We start from the raw sequence: 16,522 nt of genomic DNA, 5'->3' as shown, positions 1-16,522 counted from the left end.
CATAGTTACCAGATGTTGAAACCTTCACGGAGCACTAAAGGCCCCCGATACCAGAAAAAGGTCGCGTCAGTGCGGCCGAAGAAGAGTCTACACCGTTGAGGAGCGAGTTGAAAGCTAGCGAGTGCTGACTGAGCTTCACACTGAAGAATCCGACGCGAGAGTGAGGGACGGAGGAGGTCAATTTGAATCTGTCAATGTGATGACGGTGGTGCATTGGTGGCGGCAGTGGCAGCGACAAAGGCCACGTGGCGATGAAACTCCGCCCGAATTGTGCCAAAATGCAACACGAAGCGATCACCACCGCGTCCACTTACGGTAGGCGGGACGACCGCGGTTCGATTTGAGTTGACGCGTCGAGTTTTCGCGGTGGCGCCACCCTGCATCCGGCTTGGTCCGGGCTCACTTCCCTGGGTTGCCACACCGTACGTGTATCTCTGACTGGTAGAGGCTTCATGGGCTCCATGGTGAGTCAGGGTGTACACAATGAGTGTGATATACCCAAAAAGGAGTCCCTGATATATTTAAGCCATTTCTTACCATTTTCTGGAGGTGGTAGGTAGCGTGGGAAGCTCAGCTAGGCAAGGCCGAGGGTTGGGATTATGGTAATCATCCTGGCCTCTTTTCGAAAAATTCAGCTGAACCTGCAGATTAAGTACAGTGTGAGAAGGCTGTAGAGTGTAACCTTCTTCTGAGTACCTTTACTCTTGTAAACGGGTACCTGATCCTTAACCATACCAAGTCCGTATGCAAAGCCACTCTCCCCGTCTCAATGCTGGCATGGCCAAAGTTGAGCATTGGTGAACACTAGTGGAGATCACCTTTGACAAAAGAAGTGATCTGTTAAACTCGGGCCTTGTGCTTAGACATTCACGTATGATGCATGGGTGTTCTCACCCATGAGAACATCAGTCTCACACAATGAGTGCATATGACTGCACCGTATGATACGATACAACTCGATGCACAGCAAGTCTGTGCAACAAACTAATTTAGTATAATATTCTCACCTATGTCGCTACATGTATATAAGGACCTTGTATGTAGCGTAGAAATATAACGAACTATCCAGTTCACTGCCATTGTTATAGACGCTTTTTCTTCTTTGTTACTTCGTGTATCTTTTCCTTTTCTTTTCCTTTACCGCATTCCTAGTAAGGCGGCACACACCCGGACTTCGGCTCGATTCTTTCTTACTAAAATCCCTTTAAAAACCTTTCTACAAACATATCTCTTTCTCTTATGGACACGTATACTTACCTCGGACACATACAATAGTTGACTGGACACGTAGGAGGACTGCGGACACGTTACTTCTGTCGGACACAGACTATCTTGGCGTGGCTTGACTCTGGCTCGGCGGAGCAGACGAACTCTTAGGCTGATGTGGCGGACCTAGATGACGTGGCAATTCACACGGACTTGTATTAGTATAAATATCGGACCTTGGTAGTCGAGATTCTCCAACCTGTTCACTTGTATCGTACCTACAGTGTTTCAGTTGAATTCACCAGAATTCTCAATATCGTCTTGTGCGACCTCAAGACGATACCCCTCGAATCTCGACTACTGAAGAGCTTTACCATCAGAACCTCGAATCCACATCAGCTCTAGCAGGACGCCTGCCTCAGAAGAGGACACCTCATCTGAACGAACTCGATCCTAGACCGGACGCCGCGTCTAGACGAACCGAGCCAGAACCCCGGATCCAGAACCTCCGAAGCCCCTCGCTGATTGCCCAAGCCGACGGCGCCGAACGACTCGATCGTTCCCCGCTTCACGAAACCGACGCCGCCCTTAAGCCTAGCTTAAGCCCGGTCGTAACAGCCATTGCCTCAACAGCAGCTCACTAAAGCACAGGTAAGATGTGCATAGTGCAAATCTCTTATGGTTAGTCCACCGTGGTAAGGTCATACTCAATGTGTTATCTAGTCTCTCACTGATTTTACTTCCGTCCCTTCATTACAGGTTCTGCTTTGGTATTGAGGACTCAAGCTTTTGGCACCGCTTCCGCTCACAATCACAGTGATCATAATGGGTTGGCTGTTCTCTCCATACGTGACACATCCATTTACAGACTGAACCATTTATGGGGCCCATCACACTCACACATGGTTTCCTACAGTTTCTGAACCGTGACCCGGGCAAAACTGAGCGGTGTCGTACATTTTTGATGAACCTTTGGTTGAAAAAGTACAGTAAACAGAGAGAAATACTGTGCTACCTTGCTCAAAATCAAGCTGAGCAGCTGAGGGAATTACTAATACTTACATGGCATGTGTGATGCTGCCCATCGAGGCTGTCAACAATTTGTAGCTCAAGATGCACCAACTGTGGCTGGGCAAGCCACCCTTGGCCTTGCCCCGCTGAGCTTCCCACGTTGCCTGCCACTTCCAGAAAATCATATTAAATGCTTAAGATGTTCCAGGGACTCCCTTTTTATTTACATTACACTCAGTATGTACAGCCCGATCTGTCATGGAGCTCATGAAGCCGCTACCTGTCAGAGATACGCTGTAACAGCCCAGTGAAGTGAGCCCGGACCAAGCCGGATGCAGGGTTAGGGTGGCGCCACCGCGAAAGCTCGACGCGTCAACTCAAATCGAACTGCGGTCGTCCCGCCTACCGTAGTCCACTGCACCGAAGCAGCAACCACGGCAGGAGCTTCCTGGTACCAAACTATCGTCATCGACAACACATATCCAAGGCATCAACAGTCTTAAGACCGCGTAGACTTCGCTCATCGCCTGGGAGGCGGCACGACACGCAATACGATTGGGACTTCCGAATGCAAAGGGGTACTAGTACTGAGGATTCAATTCGGTCCGTTCGTGATCATTCTATCTCTTGATCGGCACACTATCTGGTGTTGTTGAATGCTATGAGAATTCTTCATGGTTGAGACTCGCTCAGGCCCCATATTGATCACACACAAGCATTTGTCGTAGTACGTTCTAGACGGCTATTTGGTCAGAGTGCCGCTATGGGCACCCTATGCGCCCTCGTATGTGTGGTGTTCAGGCCCGACGCCTTTGGGCAATTGGGAAATTCCGGCCGAAAACGGCCTGTATCTGGGTCAACTGTACGATACGCCGGGATTATCTGGTGTCCCGTTGAATCGCCGTCTAACTTTGAAGTTCGTGTTCATCTTCCGGTTCTTCACTCGATACCACTTCTGGCATTCATACCTACCCAGAGTTCAATGTGCCAAGTTTGTGTTATTGGTCAACCAGGCATGATTGAACTGACTCTGGCCTCGGCCGAGTGATATCGAATCCAGTGCAATGTAAATACTATGCTCGCACTTTTAAACATATCTGTTCCGTGCTGCGAACATGCTCTCTCTTCAGATCACTTCATTTTCCTCTATCCAGCCCTTGACTTGAACATAATGCTTGGCCTTATCAATATCAGGGGTTCTCAGAGGCCGTCAAATTTGTTTTGCTACACGGCCAGAGGATCTGATGGCGTACGTTTGAGCAAGCCGCGATGGGCGATGTTTGCGTACGAGCTTTGAGTGTTGCACAATCTGTATTTAAGTCTGATTCAAAGGCCCTCGATGCGTTGGTGCTGAGTACCTGAGTTGTGCGACGGTTAGCGCGGCCGATGGTTGAACGAGGTATCGCCACCGGATTGTGCTCCGCTCAAGACCGGATCACATAAGCAAGTCAAATCGCCGCATGTCAATGAGTACCGGCATTCCCACCAAGCGCGATGTCCATTGCAAATTGTCGGACTTTGAAAGCTGCCGAGCAAGCCGCATGTCATTTCGACGTGGGCCACCGGAAAACTCACCGAGTTGGCTGGGTGGCACCTATGTGCGAGACCATTGCGTATTTTACTCAGGGTCCACTACCCCAGTAAATCTCATAAAATCTGGAATATTATTTTACATGTATTAACTTCATTTGGTTGCGACGGAATTTCTGCAATCTCTTCGAGTGATTTGATATGAAGGTAGGGTCTGGTGTGTAGCTCGTTCACGCTGAGATTAAAACATTCTGTCGCAACCAAATGAAAGAGACATAGTTTAGATGATTTTATATGTAGCCATTTTGGATGTAACTATGCACATCATCGCAGCATTTTGGTTTGCGTGTTCACAAGTGACGGGCCAGCAGCCACTCGGCAGCTCGGCAACGGGAGTCAGCGAGACGCGTCACGGCGGACTTTGAACCCGCTCGCAAAGGGTGAGCGCCGATACTCAATGTCAAACCTTGTGTGGCGGAACACGGTGGATGGCGGAGCATCGTTGTCTTCATCCACATCTGCAGCTCGTACCACTTGCACTGTTTTATACATGGCTCCCAACAACAGATGTAAGTTCAGGGAATTCCTCGAGAAATATTGGATGCCATCTTGACCCAAAATCAGACTGGGAACAGGCCACCAGATCAAATGGTTCAAGCGGCTGGCAATGCAAGCTCTGCAATGATTCCCGAATCCGCCACGAGTGGCATATACCGCAACACGAAGGCAGTGTCGGGCACCAGGCTCTCCTTGCTCTTGAGAGACAACGTCAGCAAACGATAACGACAGCTTCGAACAATGTGGCGTCTACGTCTGGCAGTGTGGCACCAACACCCGCCAGTGATTCATCTCTTGCTGTCGTTGACAGCGGTATTCGATCTCTGCTTCACTCTCTGACTCGAAATACACCTATGGAATCTTCAGCTGAATCACTGAGTCCACTGCCGCCGGATGCAAGCGTTCTCAGTGGCTTTAACTGGAATCTGTTCGAGGCCACAGAGGACACAACCGTAGAGCTCACCGCTGAACAGGCCGGTGTGGCCTCCATCGCTCAGCAGCTTCTTGATCGCCTTGATGCTGTATCGGAGGTAGACTCGGAGGACGATGTTGTTGAGCAGTCCGATAGCGAACAGAGCCCCGAAAATCCTGTAGAGCCTACGGTAACCGGTATGAGTCTCCTTTCCACAGTCCAGATTGCACCATTGTGCAACACTCATAGCGGCGATTGTCCTGATTTTTTTTAGTTGACAATGGAACCGATACATCAATCCCGCCACCACCAAAACGGACGCAAACACGAGATCCTTTCACTAGAGAGAGACACTGGTTTCCGTGGAAGAGCAAGATCGTAAGTCTGCAGTATTCTTAAATTACCATGATCGTCCACGCTCATGCGATGTCTTTTACAGACGTGTACACTGGATATTCTCATGCATCTTCCACGCTCGGTATTCTCACAGCGCCAATTAGATCTATTTCTGTGGCTGCTCAAGATCAATGACGTCGAGGATGTCCCTTCGGTCAAGTCGATTCAATCTTTCAATGCACTTCTACAAGGAATGTGTGGCATCGACAGTATACCTTACAAGGGTGCACTGGGCCACAACTACTACGTGAATAGTCTTGCCCAGATCATTGCACAGGTACGCTCATGTTGATCTTTTCCGCATGTGGGCTTTATCGAGCATAACGATAGGAAATGGCAAACCCCTTGGTTCGCCCTCACCTTTACTTCTACCCCGAACGTAGCATCGGCCGGTCACTGTCAGAGGCCCGTCAGGCTGAACGATGGCTCTCTGAGCTACCTGACGATCAGCTGACCCCGATGGCGCGCTTCCGCGATGGAGACTACTTCATTCACGAGCCCGCCATGCTCACCGACGGCCGTTTCTGCATGCCTGTCCGTTGGTTCACAAAGGCCGAGACCGGTCCCCATCTTCTCTATGCAAAGTGCTGGGAGCTGCGTCCAGTGAGTAGTGAGACGAGCAGTGGGTGGCGAGTCATCAAGCACAAGAACTATGAAGTACCGGCGAGGATGTTTCTCAAGAACCTACCGACTCTTTCGATGGATGCAGCGACGTATGGTGTTCCTGCACCGGAGCATATCCTTGGTTAGCCTCTTTTCTCATCGGTTTGCAGCCTCGCCATCTACACCGCTCTTACTAGGAATGCTGCTAATATACATGTGCGTATCATACTTTGTTGCAGATATCTATGACCCTGAGACAGAGACACTATCGCCATGGTCCCTTACCGATCCCACTGCTGGTAATCGTTGGCGTGCACTTTCGAAAGGGCATCGTGTTCTGGCATTTCCGATATGGATGTACTGTGACGATACATCTGGGAATGTATCAAAGAAATGGAACGAGCATAACAGCTTCCTTTTTACGCCCGCTGGCCTTCCGCGAAGTGAAACACACAAAGAGTTCAACATACACTTCCTATCAACATCCAACATCGCACCACCGCTTGAGATGCTTGACGGTATTTTGGATCAGCTTGAGTTCGTCACTTTACCACAGCTGTCTTTGATTTATATGAATTTACTCACATGGTTTGCATTCAGAGAGGCACAGCACGACGGCATCTGGGCATGGGACTCCGACGAAAATGCCCCAGTATTGATGATACCATGCGTCCTCGCCCTTCTCGGCGATAATCCAATGCAGAGCGAGTTTGCTGCTCACATCGGTCTTCGTGGAAAGTATTTCTGTCGGGCGTGTTGGGTCAAGGGGTCGGATGCGACAGCAGATGCAGATCCTAGTGCACGAGGACGTGCCGCTGACGGGGATGGAGGTATAGTTTCAGCAGTGGAGAGCGATAGGGGTAGCGCAGCTGGAAGCGATGATGCTGGGAGTGATGCTGCCTCATCTGACGGAGCTCAATCGCAACATGGTACGAAGTCGAAAGGGCGGCGAAGGAAGGTCGTGGAGTCTATGGCTGGAATGATGTCTCGTGTCAAGGAATTCATAAAGGTCTGTTCTCTCTCTGCATTCCCAATCAAATTAGCAATGATCTCAACCACATGCTCAGGTTGGAAAACCTCGCAGGAAGGAAGATACCACAAAGACTCTAAATTCAATGTTCAAGGAAGCATCAACGCTTGACACCAAGACCAAAGTACAGCAGATGCGAACAAATTCCGGTGTCAAGGACACCTACCAGCTCCACTTTCTCGAGAAACTTTTCGGCTCATATAAGAACAAACGTGGCACTAGCGACAAGCAAGCCGCTCTCGATGCTGAGATCAAGAACCTACCGGCAAACATCACCAGCCCTGTGTGGCGTATTAAAGGTTCGTCGCACATGCTAGTGCCTATTCTCAGCGTATCCCATTTAAATTCTATCATACCTCGATTGACATCCCGCTTCAATTCGCAAAGGCCTTGATCCCCACCAAGACACACCTGTCGAGATTCTGCATGTCATTCTGCTTGGGTTCGTGAAGTACTTCTGGCGCGATCTAGTCCAGAACCAGCTCAAGAAGAGACCGGAAAAGAAGGAGCTTCTCGCAACGCGTCTCACTTCATTAAACGTCTCTGGATTGAATATCTCATCCCTCGCTGGCCATACTCTAGTTCAGTACTCTGGTTCACTCACCGGACGAGACTTTCGTGCAATCGCTCAGGCTGCCCCATTTGTGATATACGACCTTGTTTCGCCTGATTGTCTTGCGACGTGGGTCTCTCTTTCGAAGCTGATACCACTTGTGTGGCAACCAGAAATTGAGGATATTGATGTGCACGCTGTAAGATTCAACTCGTTCAAATTATCCACGCTGTGTGCTTACTTCTTTGTTGTTAGAAACTGCTCGAGACCGAAATCGAGCAGTTTTTGCTCTGTACTGCGCGGTGGACTTGCCGCTGGTTCAACAAGCCGAAATTCCATATTCTCGTTCACCTTCCAGACCACATACGCCGGTTTGGGCCTGCTATTCTGTTCGCGACTGAGGCCTTCGAATCTTTCAATGCTGTCATTCGTGCGAAAAGCGTCCATTCTAATCGACTCTCGCCTTCTCGTGATATTGCAGCCGCCTTCGCTCAGGGCAATCGCATTCGCCACCTGTTGAGTGGCGGCTACTTTATATCTCGATCGACAAAGGAATCAGCCGGGTTAGACACCCCACTCGAGTCCCTCACCCTCTCTAACTCGAGGCGCGCACCGACAACCAAATCACACTTCAGTTTTGATCAATCAAAATGGCAACATGTTGGTCCTGGGCCGAAATCACTTGTCTCCATGCCTAACACCGTGACTCAGTATCTTGGTATGGGCCATAAATCTGCCAAAGTCACAGGTTGGTAATGCGCCTGTATATTTTACAGTGTATGAGCTCATGATCTTTCTCCTTAGGGACCTGCATTTCCGACAAAAAACCTGCTCGATCATTTGACCGTTTATTAACAAGCACCGCCGCTCCCCATCATGCTGCATCCATCCTCCTTTCGCATTCCACACCTGAAACTGCCCACCACACTCTTTTTGATCACTCGCATTTCACGTTCAAGACGTCCGAATCCGTCTACCTTCACAACGGTGATCATTGCTGCATCGGCAGTTTTGTCATCGTCCGGCGCTCACACACACTTGGTGAGACATATGTTGGGCGAGTGTGTGAGATTGTGCAGATGAAAGGATCCCCTTGCGATTTTGCCCAGACCCCAGACGGAATTCTCGTCCAAGCAACCGACACATCACGATCTTCATCATCATACGGCATGCCCCAGCTTCATCTTCTTCAACAGTTCGACTTTGTGCCCCTCGATGTAAGAAGTCTGAGTCCATTCCATTCTGTCTTTCATCACTGACTTGTGTGTATGTCTATTTGCTATCCAGAGTATCCTATGCACGGTCAACACGCAGCACAACTGTGTTGCAAATGCTTGCACAGTGGCGTCCACCCGCTCGGTATATCAAGAACGCTCACTTACCACCTTAAAGAAGGATCAGGTTGTTCATAAAGGTCAAGCCGATGATTGGATTCTCAATACCGCGCAGATGCGGGATGCCTACCATCTGCAGCGGTTCCGGATTCACTCAGTGTGTCTGGATCAGGAAAGGATTGTGGAGGCCAGTGTTGGGCGAGAGATTGCCGCTCAAAAACATGCACGCCGGACGGTTACCACAGAGAATCCTGATTCTGTTCATTCAGTCGACAGCTCGTCCACTTTACCAGCAGAGCACAGTGCAGCTCAACACCCGAGACTACTAGCTTTACAGAATCAGACACTTTCTCGTCGATAAGTTATGGCAGTACTTGCTTGTACTTTAGTTAGATTCTTACTATATTTTTCGTGGTATGCTGGACTCGATGTGCTGGTACTTGTGAGCATTCGCGGTTGCATCTTCCGAATTCACGTAAATATTGTCCTTAATTGGCATGTTGGCCGTCAATACCTGGCTCGCAAACCACGGCAACTCAGGAAGATGATGAAGAATGATCGCAAGTTTGTCTCTATTTAACTAATAAATTACTGGATCTAGTACTCATCTGCAACCCTCGAAGACGCACTGGGAGTTGGGGAGCCCGGGTACTGACTACCTGGTAAGGTCGGAGCGAAGCGAGACATACTGTTGCACGTACAGTTGGCCAAAGTTGCCTGCAACTCATCGATGGTAGCCGTCATAAACCTATTATCACTTCTCAGCATGTAGCTCCGCTCCCACTCTTCGTCCAAACGCTTCTCCAACGCATGAATACGGTTGTCAAATACGTGTTCGACAAGGTTGAGAAGGAGGTCCTTGATGCTTCCCAGGCTCTCCTTAGCCAAGGCTTCAGCTAGCTCAGCACTGGGCAACAAAACTGGCTCATCATCGGCTACTGTAAATCAGGGATAGGTGAGTCATTCAGTGAATTGTCAAGGAACATTAAGGAAATGTGAAGGAAGGGCTCACCAGACGTTGCCCCAGCCTGTTTCCCTGATGACTTCACGCTATGAAAGGTAGGTGCTGGCCGCGACGGTTCTCCGAACACTGGTGGTGAAGGTGTTCGTGGTCGTGGAGTACCCCCTAACATCAGAAGCAAAAGCACTCAGACAAAATCGAAAGAAGAGGTATGGACGGGTGATGGGACATACTTGAACATAGACCACGTTCGGGCCCATCCGTATCGCCGTCTCCCAGACCACGGACATACTGAGAGTCGGTTGTCTGACTATCGAGGATACCGCCCGGTGCAAACAAGCTGTGGACAGTAGCACTGGTTAGCATTGCCAAAAGGGCAGTGGAGAGTATGCTGTCAGTGCGTACGCAGAGGTGAGGTTCAAGGCTTTCGTTCGCTTCACCGCCTCACGGGATGACCGAGTCGGGCTCTCTGAACGAAGCCGCTTTGCGCCACGACTCGCTGGAGGTCTGCCAGACTGCAACTGGGGTGACTGAGGACACGTAGGCATGGTCATGCGCATGGGAAGGGAGTGGTACGACCACGATAGGGGTAGGGGTTGGACAAGACCGACCAGCCCATCTCCGTTTTATATTTCGGAACTCAGTCATTTTGCAATTGATGAGGGGCGTGCATGAACACGTCGCGTCTGTTGATTCTGGTCAACAAGACGATTCACTCATGTGACAGGCTCCTGTTTTCATATAAAAGCTCTGGTATCTCCCGCTGTTTCCCTTCATCACAACGATAGCTCCTCCCTCATCGACCTCTTCAGTGCGCTTACCCGCCTTCCGCTATCTTCGCAGTTATGAACAACCTCCCTCTGGGCCCTTACCCTCCTGGCCCTAGCCAATATCAGCTTCCGGCCTATGGCATGCAACTCCAGCCTCCGACTATGGCCTCTTATCAGCATACCCCGTCTCTTCATTCGATGAACTCTCCATACTCGACTCCAGGACCAAACGGCCCACCCTCCATTTCCTCATCTCCAGAGCCCTTCTCTACTTCGTCGACTCTCGCCGAAGACCAACAGACCCAGGCCACCTCGACCTCACTTGGTACCTCCATCGTGAACCAGACAGCCAGTACGGACAGTACCACGGACGAGGAGCACCTTGTCATTTCTACGCTCTACGTCGACAATCTCGCAAAGTCCTTCAGCCTCGACAATCCTTTTCGTAACCACCTTCAGGACTTCGTCAGGGTGAGTCCTTGTCTTTGATTGTTCCTCTCTATCGGTGTGTCTCACTATTGTGTCTTGGTCCTTCAATAGCTTGCCTCCTTGCCCGACCAGTTTGGCAACCAGCTCAGTAAGGCAGACGTAGCAACCCGTCTCTATACGCTCGCCGTTGTCTTAGGTGACATCCTCGAGCGTAAGCGCCAGGCAGAGGCGAATCAACAAGGGTTTGCGAATGTCAAGGCCCTCTATGCCGACCTGCAGCGTAGGTTGGAGAGCACGTTCAACTTCAATGACGAGCAGTCTGTATGTCTATTCCTATACTTCTCCTTTTTATTCCTTTGTTGCTAACTGATTGTGCTAGAAAAACTTGCGCAAGCTTGCAAAGGACCTTATCTTCGAGGCCGAAAGGGCATCAGTAAAGACACTGAATCATGATGTGAATGTATGTATCTATAATCTTCGAAGCTTCCATACCCATATGCTAATTCAATGTCTATAGCGATACGCAAAGGCGAATAGCGGCGATATGCAGCTAGACAATGTTTATGGTGTTCCTAGCCGCGAGACTGCGCTCAGTTCACACATCCGCCGAATCTGCTCAAGCGTGAGGAACGCCTTCCGTGTTGACGTGAGTTCATCTACATTTACATCGCCAGCCGATAGTTGATGATCGCCATGAAACATATGTAGCTGCAACAGAGTCTTTTCAGCAGAGACCCAAAGAATCAACGGAACCTCGCGGGCTTTACTTATTATATGGCCGAGAGGTACAAACGGGGTGGAGCGACTGAAGGCCTTGACCTTAAGTACACTTTGCGCATTGCATTGATGGTTCGTCTCCCTTTATCTATGACGATGTTCTGACTTGTTCTGATGTTCATGGTGGATGGTCAGCGTCGATTTGCCATGGAGCATGCCGATCTTCTCAACATATCCGAGAGTGACAGTTCCAATCCTGGAGATGGAGAACCCAGTCGCAAGCGCGCTCGAGGAGGAGGCAAGGTGCCGGAAGCAAAGGATTTCTGGGCCCAGTTCGACAAGTGGTACGGTGCAAAGCTCGCTGCCTGGGGTAGCGATCTGACATCCTCTTCGTGGAAGGAGTGCGTATTTCAACTTACTTTGTCCATCATTTCATGTGCTAACTCTTTCATCAGGTATATCGACGAGACGATTGCTCGCGATAACTCTCTTTATGACCCGGAGACCAAGGCCAAGCTTGCCGCCCAGTCGTCAGCTTCCAGCTCTAGCGGTTTCAACGGTGCCGGATCGCGCAATATCCTCACTGGTCTTTAACCGTTCACTTGTGGTGCTTAGATTCAAAACCATTAGACATTTCATAAATTTTACTGGCTCTCACCGTCTCCAATTCTATCTATTGTATATATATTCTGTCTACATCTCTAGGTTCGAATCCTGAATATATTCTTGCTTGCTCTTGAAATATTGCATGACTGTCTTGATACTGTGTTTTTGTGTGTTGTTTTGTGAAGGAATACATGCTCAGAGCAGCCCAATAAGCAAACCTATCCATTGTTACAGGACAGAGTAAATGACTTGAGCCTGATTCGAGAATGGAACCTCAAAGCAAAGGCGGGCCACACTGCGATCAGCACCAGCCAGTGTCGAAGATATACAAGACAATGTCATAGAAAATCAGTCTCTGAATGAAACTCCAATTTTTCTTCGGATATGTCAATAAGATAGTCATTCCTGCTAGCTGAAATGTTCCCCCAACCTTTAAACTTGATTTTAAGAAATTGTGGTGCCCAACTTTGGCCCAAGAGGGTCGCTGTGCCACACCGGGCAATTGGATTATGTAATCGGGGCAAAGGGCGACGCCAGCGCATCGACGCGCTCTTCGCGACTTCGATGTTCAACTTCAACATCCCAGCTCTGTCTCTCTCAACATCTCAGCACTGTCTTCTTCATTGTGCACGTACAGTACAGACAGCTCCTCAGGGCGTTAGCAGTCTGGCTGCACCCGGTTTTCTGTATTAGTAGTCCCTTTCTTTGCCAACTCTAAGCCGGTGCGACTCTCCGGCTGTGCCTGCACGCCCGACTGTCACCTTGCTTGGAGTTGGCCTTCGAGCTTTCGGGGAGCTCTAATCGAGAGGTTCCTAGAGACAACAGCTTGTTTCCTTCATGAAGGATTCTGAATGGTACGTGGCATTAAGTCGAAGTCACTCTTACGTCTTTTTTTTCTGTCTTGCAGTCTCGCCCTCTCCCAGTCTTCAACCAGTATCGCCACAAATCCACACGGGCTCCAATACACTTGTTTCTGTAAGTCATTCGCTCACCTCCCCTTCCTCTTCTCGATATATACATCAGTAGGCCAAACGGGCTTCTCCATCGTCGCTGGCAAGCGTCTCAACGCAGTCGCTACGATGCAGAAGTTCTCTTTTGGTAAGCTGCCTTTATATGGATGATTATTGACTTTCCTCCGTCCCTTCGCTAGGTCTACAGACAATATACATCTTTAGGGACCTCGTCATCACAGCCATGCTATTGCCCTCCACCGGTACGTCTTAAGAAGAGTCCTTGCGTACCTCTTGTCCTCTTCCCTTCTGCCCTCCTCTTGTCCTCTTCCCTTCGAGTATGCTCACCCACCATCTTTTCATATATGTCCGCAGGTTATTCTACAAGGCTAAGTCAGGGTATATATAAGTATGCTGGCCATATGCTATTTTTGTGTATGAACGCAAGAATGACATTGAGGGTGTAAGTCGCCCTCAGTCTTTCGTATCGTGTCTTTCTGTGACCTGACAAGCAACATCTCATGCAGGTTCATTGTCTGCCATTCACCGGTGAGCTCATCATAGTAACCTACAGCTTGCAATCACTGATCTTCACCCTTGCAGATATTGCATGCAAGATCGTGGTCGGGTAGCCTGCGAGAGTCGAACAGTCCGTTAAGGTACGTCTCCACATCTTTCATTCTATGCACACTGTCACTCAGTTAAGCCTGCAGAATCCGTTTCGTGTCCATGTATCCAGAGCTTCAGACATTCGAGTGGTCAATGTACTCGAACAGAGAGGGAACCCGATATGTGGCGACTGGACTGGGTACATAGACCCACACCCTATCTCTTATGTACCATTGTAGCCCTCTGTAGCCCATTAAGCTGTATCGTGAATATATTATATGTTTACCTGGATCATTTCAGTGACCGAAGCGGGGTGGACAGCAAATGGTACAAATGGCTTGATTTAGTTATATAACGTAAGCTATCCTTTGCACAAGGTCCAAACGGGCTCACAACGCTGGTCTGAACGGGGCGCGTTCCGGGGAGAGCTGAGCCCTCCATTTTTCAACCTCGCTTAACTCCGTATCAATCCGTGCGCAAACAGCGCAGATTGAAGCACCGTTCACTAGCATTGGCTGGCCGTGTATAGCACTGAATAAGGCGATTATACGAACGAAGCGCAGACAGCTCTTTTGATCGCATGGGGGTTTTCAGGTACCCAGGATACATCCTATCGATGCATTCCTTCTACACACCTTCACTTGACGTGGCGGAACCTTCTCAAAAGAGCTTCTGATAGCGATAATGTCTTCTGGGACGATCCGAGATCTCGCTATGTACCACCTTCAATGTTTTCGCTAACACGGTCGGGAAGCCTTCCCCTCTGCTCAGGGTCCCTTTATACCGTGCCACTCAACAACAGGTTCTATGGTCCAACATAAAGGGAAAATAACACAGCTGTGAGACTTATCTTTTAAATTGGTTCGAGTTTAGTAGGTTGGTGAACCCGGGGAGCTGATACTACGGGGCCGGGGGGTAATACGTTTGATGTTCAGAAGGCGATGCGTTTGTCCACAGCTCAAGTGGAAGAACAGGCGCTTATCTTGAGGCCTTTACCGAGAGCTTTGGTCTTGTCAGGTCTTGTCTTCACCTTTTCCCTGCCTCGACCCTTTGCGCAGTTTATCTTAGAGGCACTAGACAATCACGGAACGCTCGCGTTTCTGTCATCGGGAGTACGCACGACTTATGCTCTAGTCTTGTTTATCTTCTCGGTCCTCTCGTGCGTTATATGGACAGCATACTACTTGCGCACGCGGATAAAAACGCTCTGAATATCATAAGAGCATCATCGAATGGCCTTATGTCATTCGCGCACAAGTTCTCTGAGAACACTCCCAGCCATCGGGCAGTACACTACGCTAAGGGAGTGAGCATTTTTTATAAAACACTGGTGTGATTAGACTTGCCCCTTGAACATCGTCCCGCCCACAGAGCCCCATCAACACCATGCCTTCTACAGTACTCGTACGAAGCTTGTTCCGTCATGCCTGGACACTCTTCCTCTTCACCAAGTCAGACATCAAGACAACATTGATCCCCATCGTAGGCTATACCAAAGTTATCTCTAACGCAATATAATGTGCTGACTTTTTTCTTCTTCTATTCGTAGTCGATATTCGCCATTGCTTCCGCACCCATACATTCTGCCTCCCACGTTCCTCATGTCGTATTCTGGGTTTGGCTGCACCTCCTACAGTTCGACGTCTCGAACCAGCTGATGGACCCAGACGAAGACAATCACAACAAGCCCGATCGTCCGCTCCCCGCGAAACGCATCTCTTATCGGAACGCTACGATTATGAGATGGGCACTCGTCCCTCTTTGCTGGGGGCTCTCGGCCCTGTACAGCTCATACGTCCTATGTGCAAGCGTAGCTCTTGTCGCTTTTACCGTTATTTACGACGAGTTGCACGCCCACTCTGGTCACTTCGCTGTTCGTAATGTTGTGAACGCGGCAGGATTTGCTTCATTCGAACTAGGTTCGACTCTCATCTCTGGTACGTACATCGTACAAATTCTCAGCTGCCGTATGATTATGGCTTTGTTCTATCAGAACATCGTGCGGTACCGAGCTGCGTCTGATGATTACCTTGCAGGAAGTGACCCATCCAGGTTCACAAGCACCATGCTTCTCGCCATCAGCATCAGTGCCGGGATATTCGCAACAACGATTCAGGCTCAAGACTTCAAGGACATCCGCGGCGATAGTCTCATCGGCAGGAAGACCCTACCCATCGTTCTCCCCTCCGTCGCTCGGCCCACCCTATTGGTCGCGCTTCTTGTCTGGTCCTTGTCCCTCACACACATCTGGCGCCTCGACTTCACTACTGCGTGCACATTGATTGCGCTCTCATGTTTCGTAGGAGTAAGGTTTGTGTTCTTGCAGGGGGAGAAGGATGATCAGATCTCGTTCTATTGGTATAATGTGAGCTTGAGTGTTTAATCTTTTCTCCTCCCCGTGCGTAACTGATGTAGCATTTGATCTTGATAGGTGTGGCTTTCGCTTGCGCACGCGCTTCCTGGCATATGGATGCTGAACGGGAGTGTGCAGTGACGGGTGGTCATCAGAGAATCTCACCTTAAGGCATATTAACGTCCTGTCAAATATATGTGCAGAATGTGGTTTATCATGATACTTGTTCACTTAGCGGACTTGCACGACATTATCGGTGAGCAGAGGAGACGGAAGCTTTGGCATCAGCTATGCTGTAAGCCCGTTTGCGGAAGGCGCTAAGTATGTTCGGCGTATGCGGCGAGCGCCATACGCTTCTGGCAATAAATATCGGGGAACATTATTGACGAGATAGATTGCTTGATAACACCAGTGGATCCGGGACACACCGGTCTCCTAACTCCCAACATATTGTCATGTCCTCACCACAGAAAGTCGCTGATACCTACGATATA

The 16,522-nt window shown here is 49.5% G+C and overlaps 5 protein-coding genes across 5 annotated transcripts; 4 read left to right on the top strand and 1 right to left on the bottom strand.

Moving 5' to 3' along the window:
- Positions 1-232: 232 nt before the first annotated feature.
- Positions 233-8,877, top strand: STEHIDRAFT_31672 (uncharacterized protein; the record flags this gene model as incomplete). Its single annotated transcript, XM_007311242.1, has 12 exons — positions 233-270; positions 5,062-5,095; positions 5,157-5,390; positions 5,444-5,858; positions 5,956-6,253; positions 6,317-6,546; positions 6,631-6,725; positions 6,784-7,045; positions 7,134-7,498; positions 7,555-8,009; positions 8,159-8,516; positions 8,587-8,877. Coding segments are annotated over 12 exons (3,075 nt in total), but the record flags the coding sequence as incomplete, so codon positions are not given.
- A 353-nt stretch (positions 8,878-9,230) lies between these two features.
- STEHIDRAFT_163611 (uncharacterized protein) lies at positions 9,231-10,154 on the bottom strand (the record flags this gene model as incomplete). Its single annotated transcript, XM_007311312.1, has 4 exons — positions 9,231-9,571; positions 9,646-9,759; positions 9,828-9,934; positions 10,000-10,154. The coding sequence occupies 4 exons, from the start codon at positions 10,152-10,154 to the stop codon at positions 9,231-9,233; spliced, it is 717 nt and encodes a 238-aa protein (XP_007311374.1).
- A 285-nt stretch (positions 10,155-10,439) lies between these two features.
- STEHIDRAFT_116473 (uncharacterized protein) lies at positions 10,440-12,104 on the top strand (the record flags this gene model as incomplete). Its single annotated transcript, XM_007311311.1, has 7 exons — positions 10,440-10,835; positions 10,905-11,114; positions 11,173-11,253; positions 11,311-11,439; positions 11,502-11,642; positions 11,706-11,911; positions 11,966-12,104. 7 exons carry the CDS (start codon positions 10,440-10,442, stop codon positions 12,102-12,104), a joined length of 1,302 nt encoding a protein of 433 aa, XP_007311373.1.
- Positions 12,105-12,953: 849 nt separating this feature from the next.
- On the top strand, positions 12,954-13,914 carry STEHIDRAFT_116472 (uncharacterized protein; the record flags this gene model as incomplete). The annotated part of the gene is made up of 7 exons (XM_007311310.1): positions 12,954-12,970; positions 13,024-13,091; positions 13,143-13,214; positions 13,267-13,329; positions 13,594-13,615; positions 13,684-13,725; positions 13,806-13,914. The coding sequence occupies 7 exons, from the start codon at positions 12,954-12,956 to the stop codon at positions 13,912-13,914; spliced, it is 393 nt and encodes a 130-aa protein (XP_007311372.1).
- Positions 13,915-15,061: 1,147 nt separating this feature from the next.
- STEHIDRAFT_69322 (uncharacterized protein) lies at positions 15,062-16,058 on the top strand (the record flags this gene model as incomplete). The annotated part of the gene is made up of 3 exons (XM_007311250.1): positions 15,062-15,157; positions 15,225-15,616; positions 15,716-16,058. 3 exons carry the CDS (start codon positions 15,062-15,064, stop codon positions 16,056-16,058), a joined length of 831 nt encoding a protein of 276 aa, XP_007311312.1.
- Positions 16,059-16,522: the final 464 nt, after the last annotated feature.

Source organism: Stereum hirsutum (assembly GCF_000264905.1).
Source record: "Stereum hirsutum FP-91666 SS1 unplaced genomic scaffold STEHIscaffold_25, whole genome shotgun sequence".
NCBI classification, from domain to species: Eukaryota; Fungi; Basidiomycota; class Agaricomycetes; order Russulales; family Stereaceae; genus Stereum; species Stereum hirsutum.
This window is presented reverse-complemented; position numbering and strand designations above follow the sequence as displayed.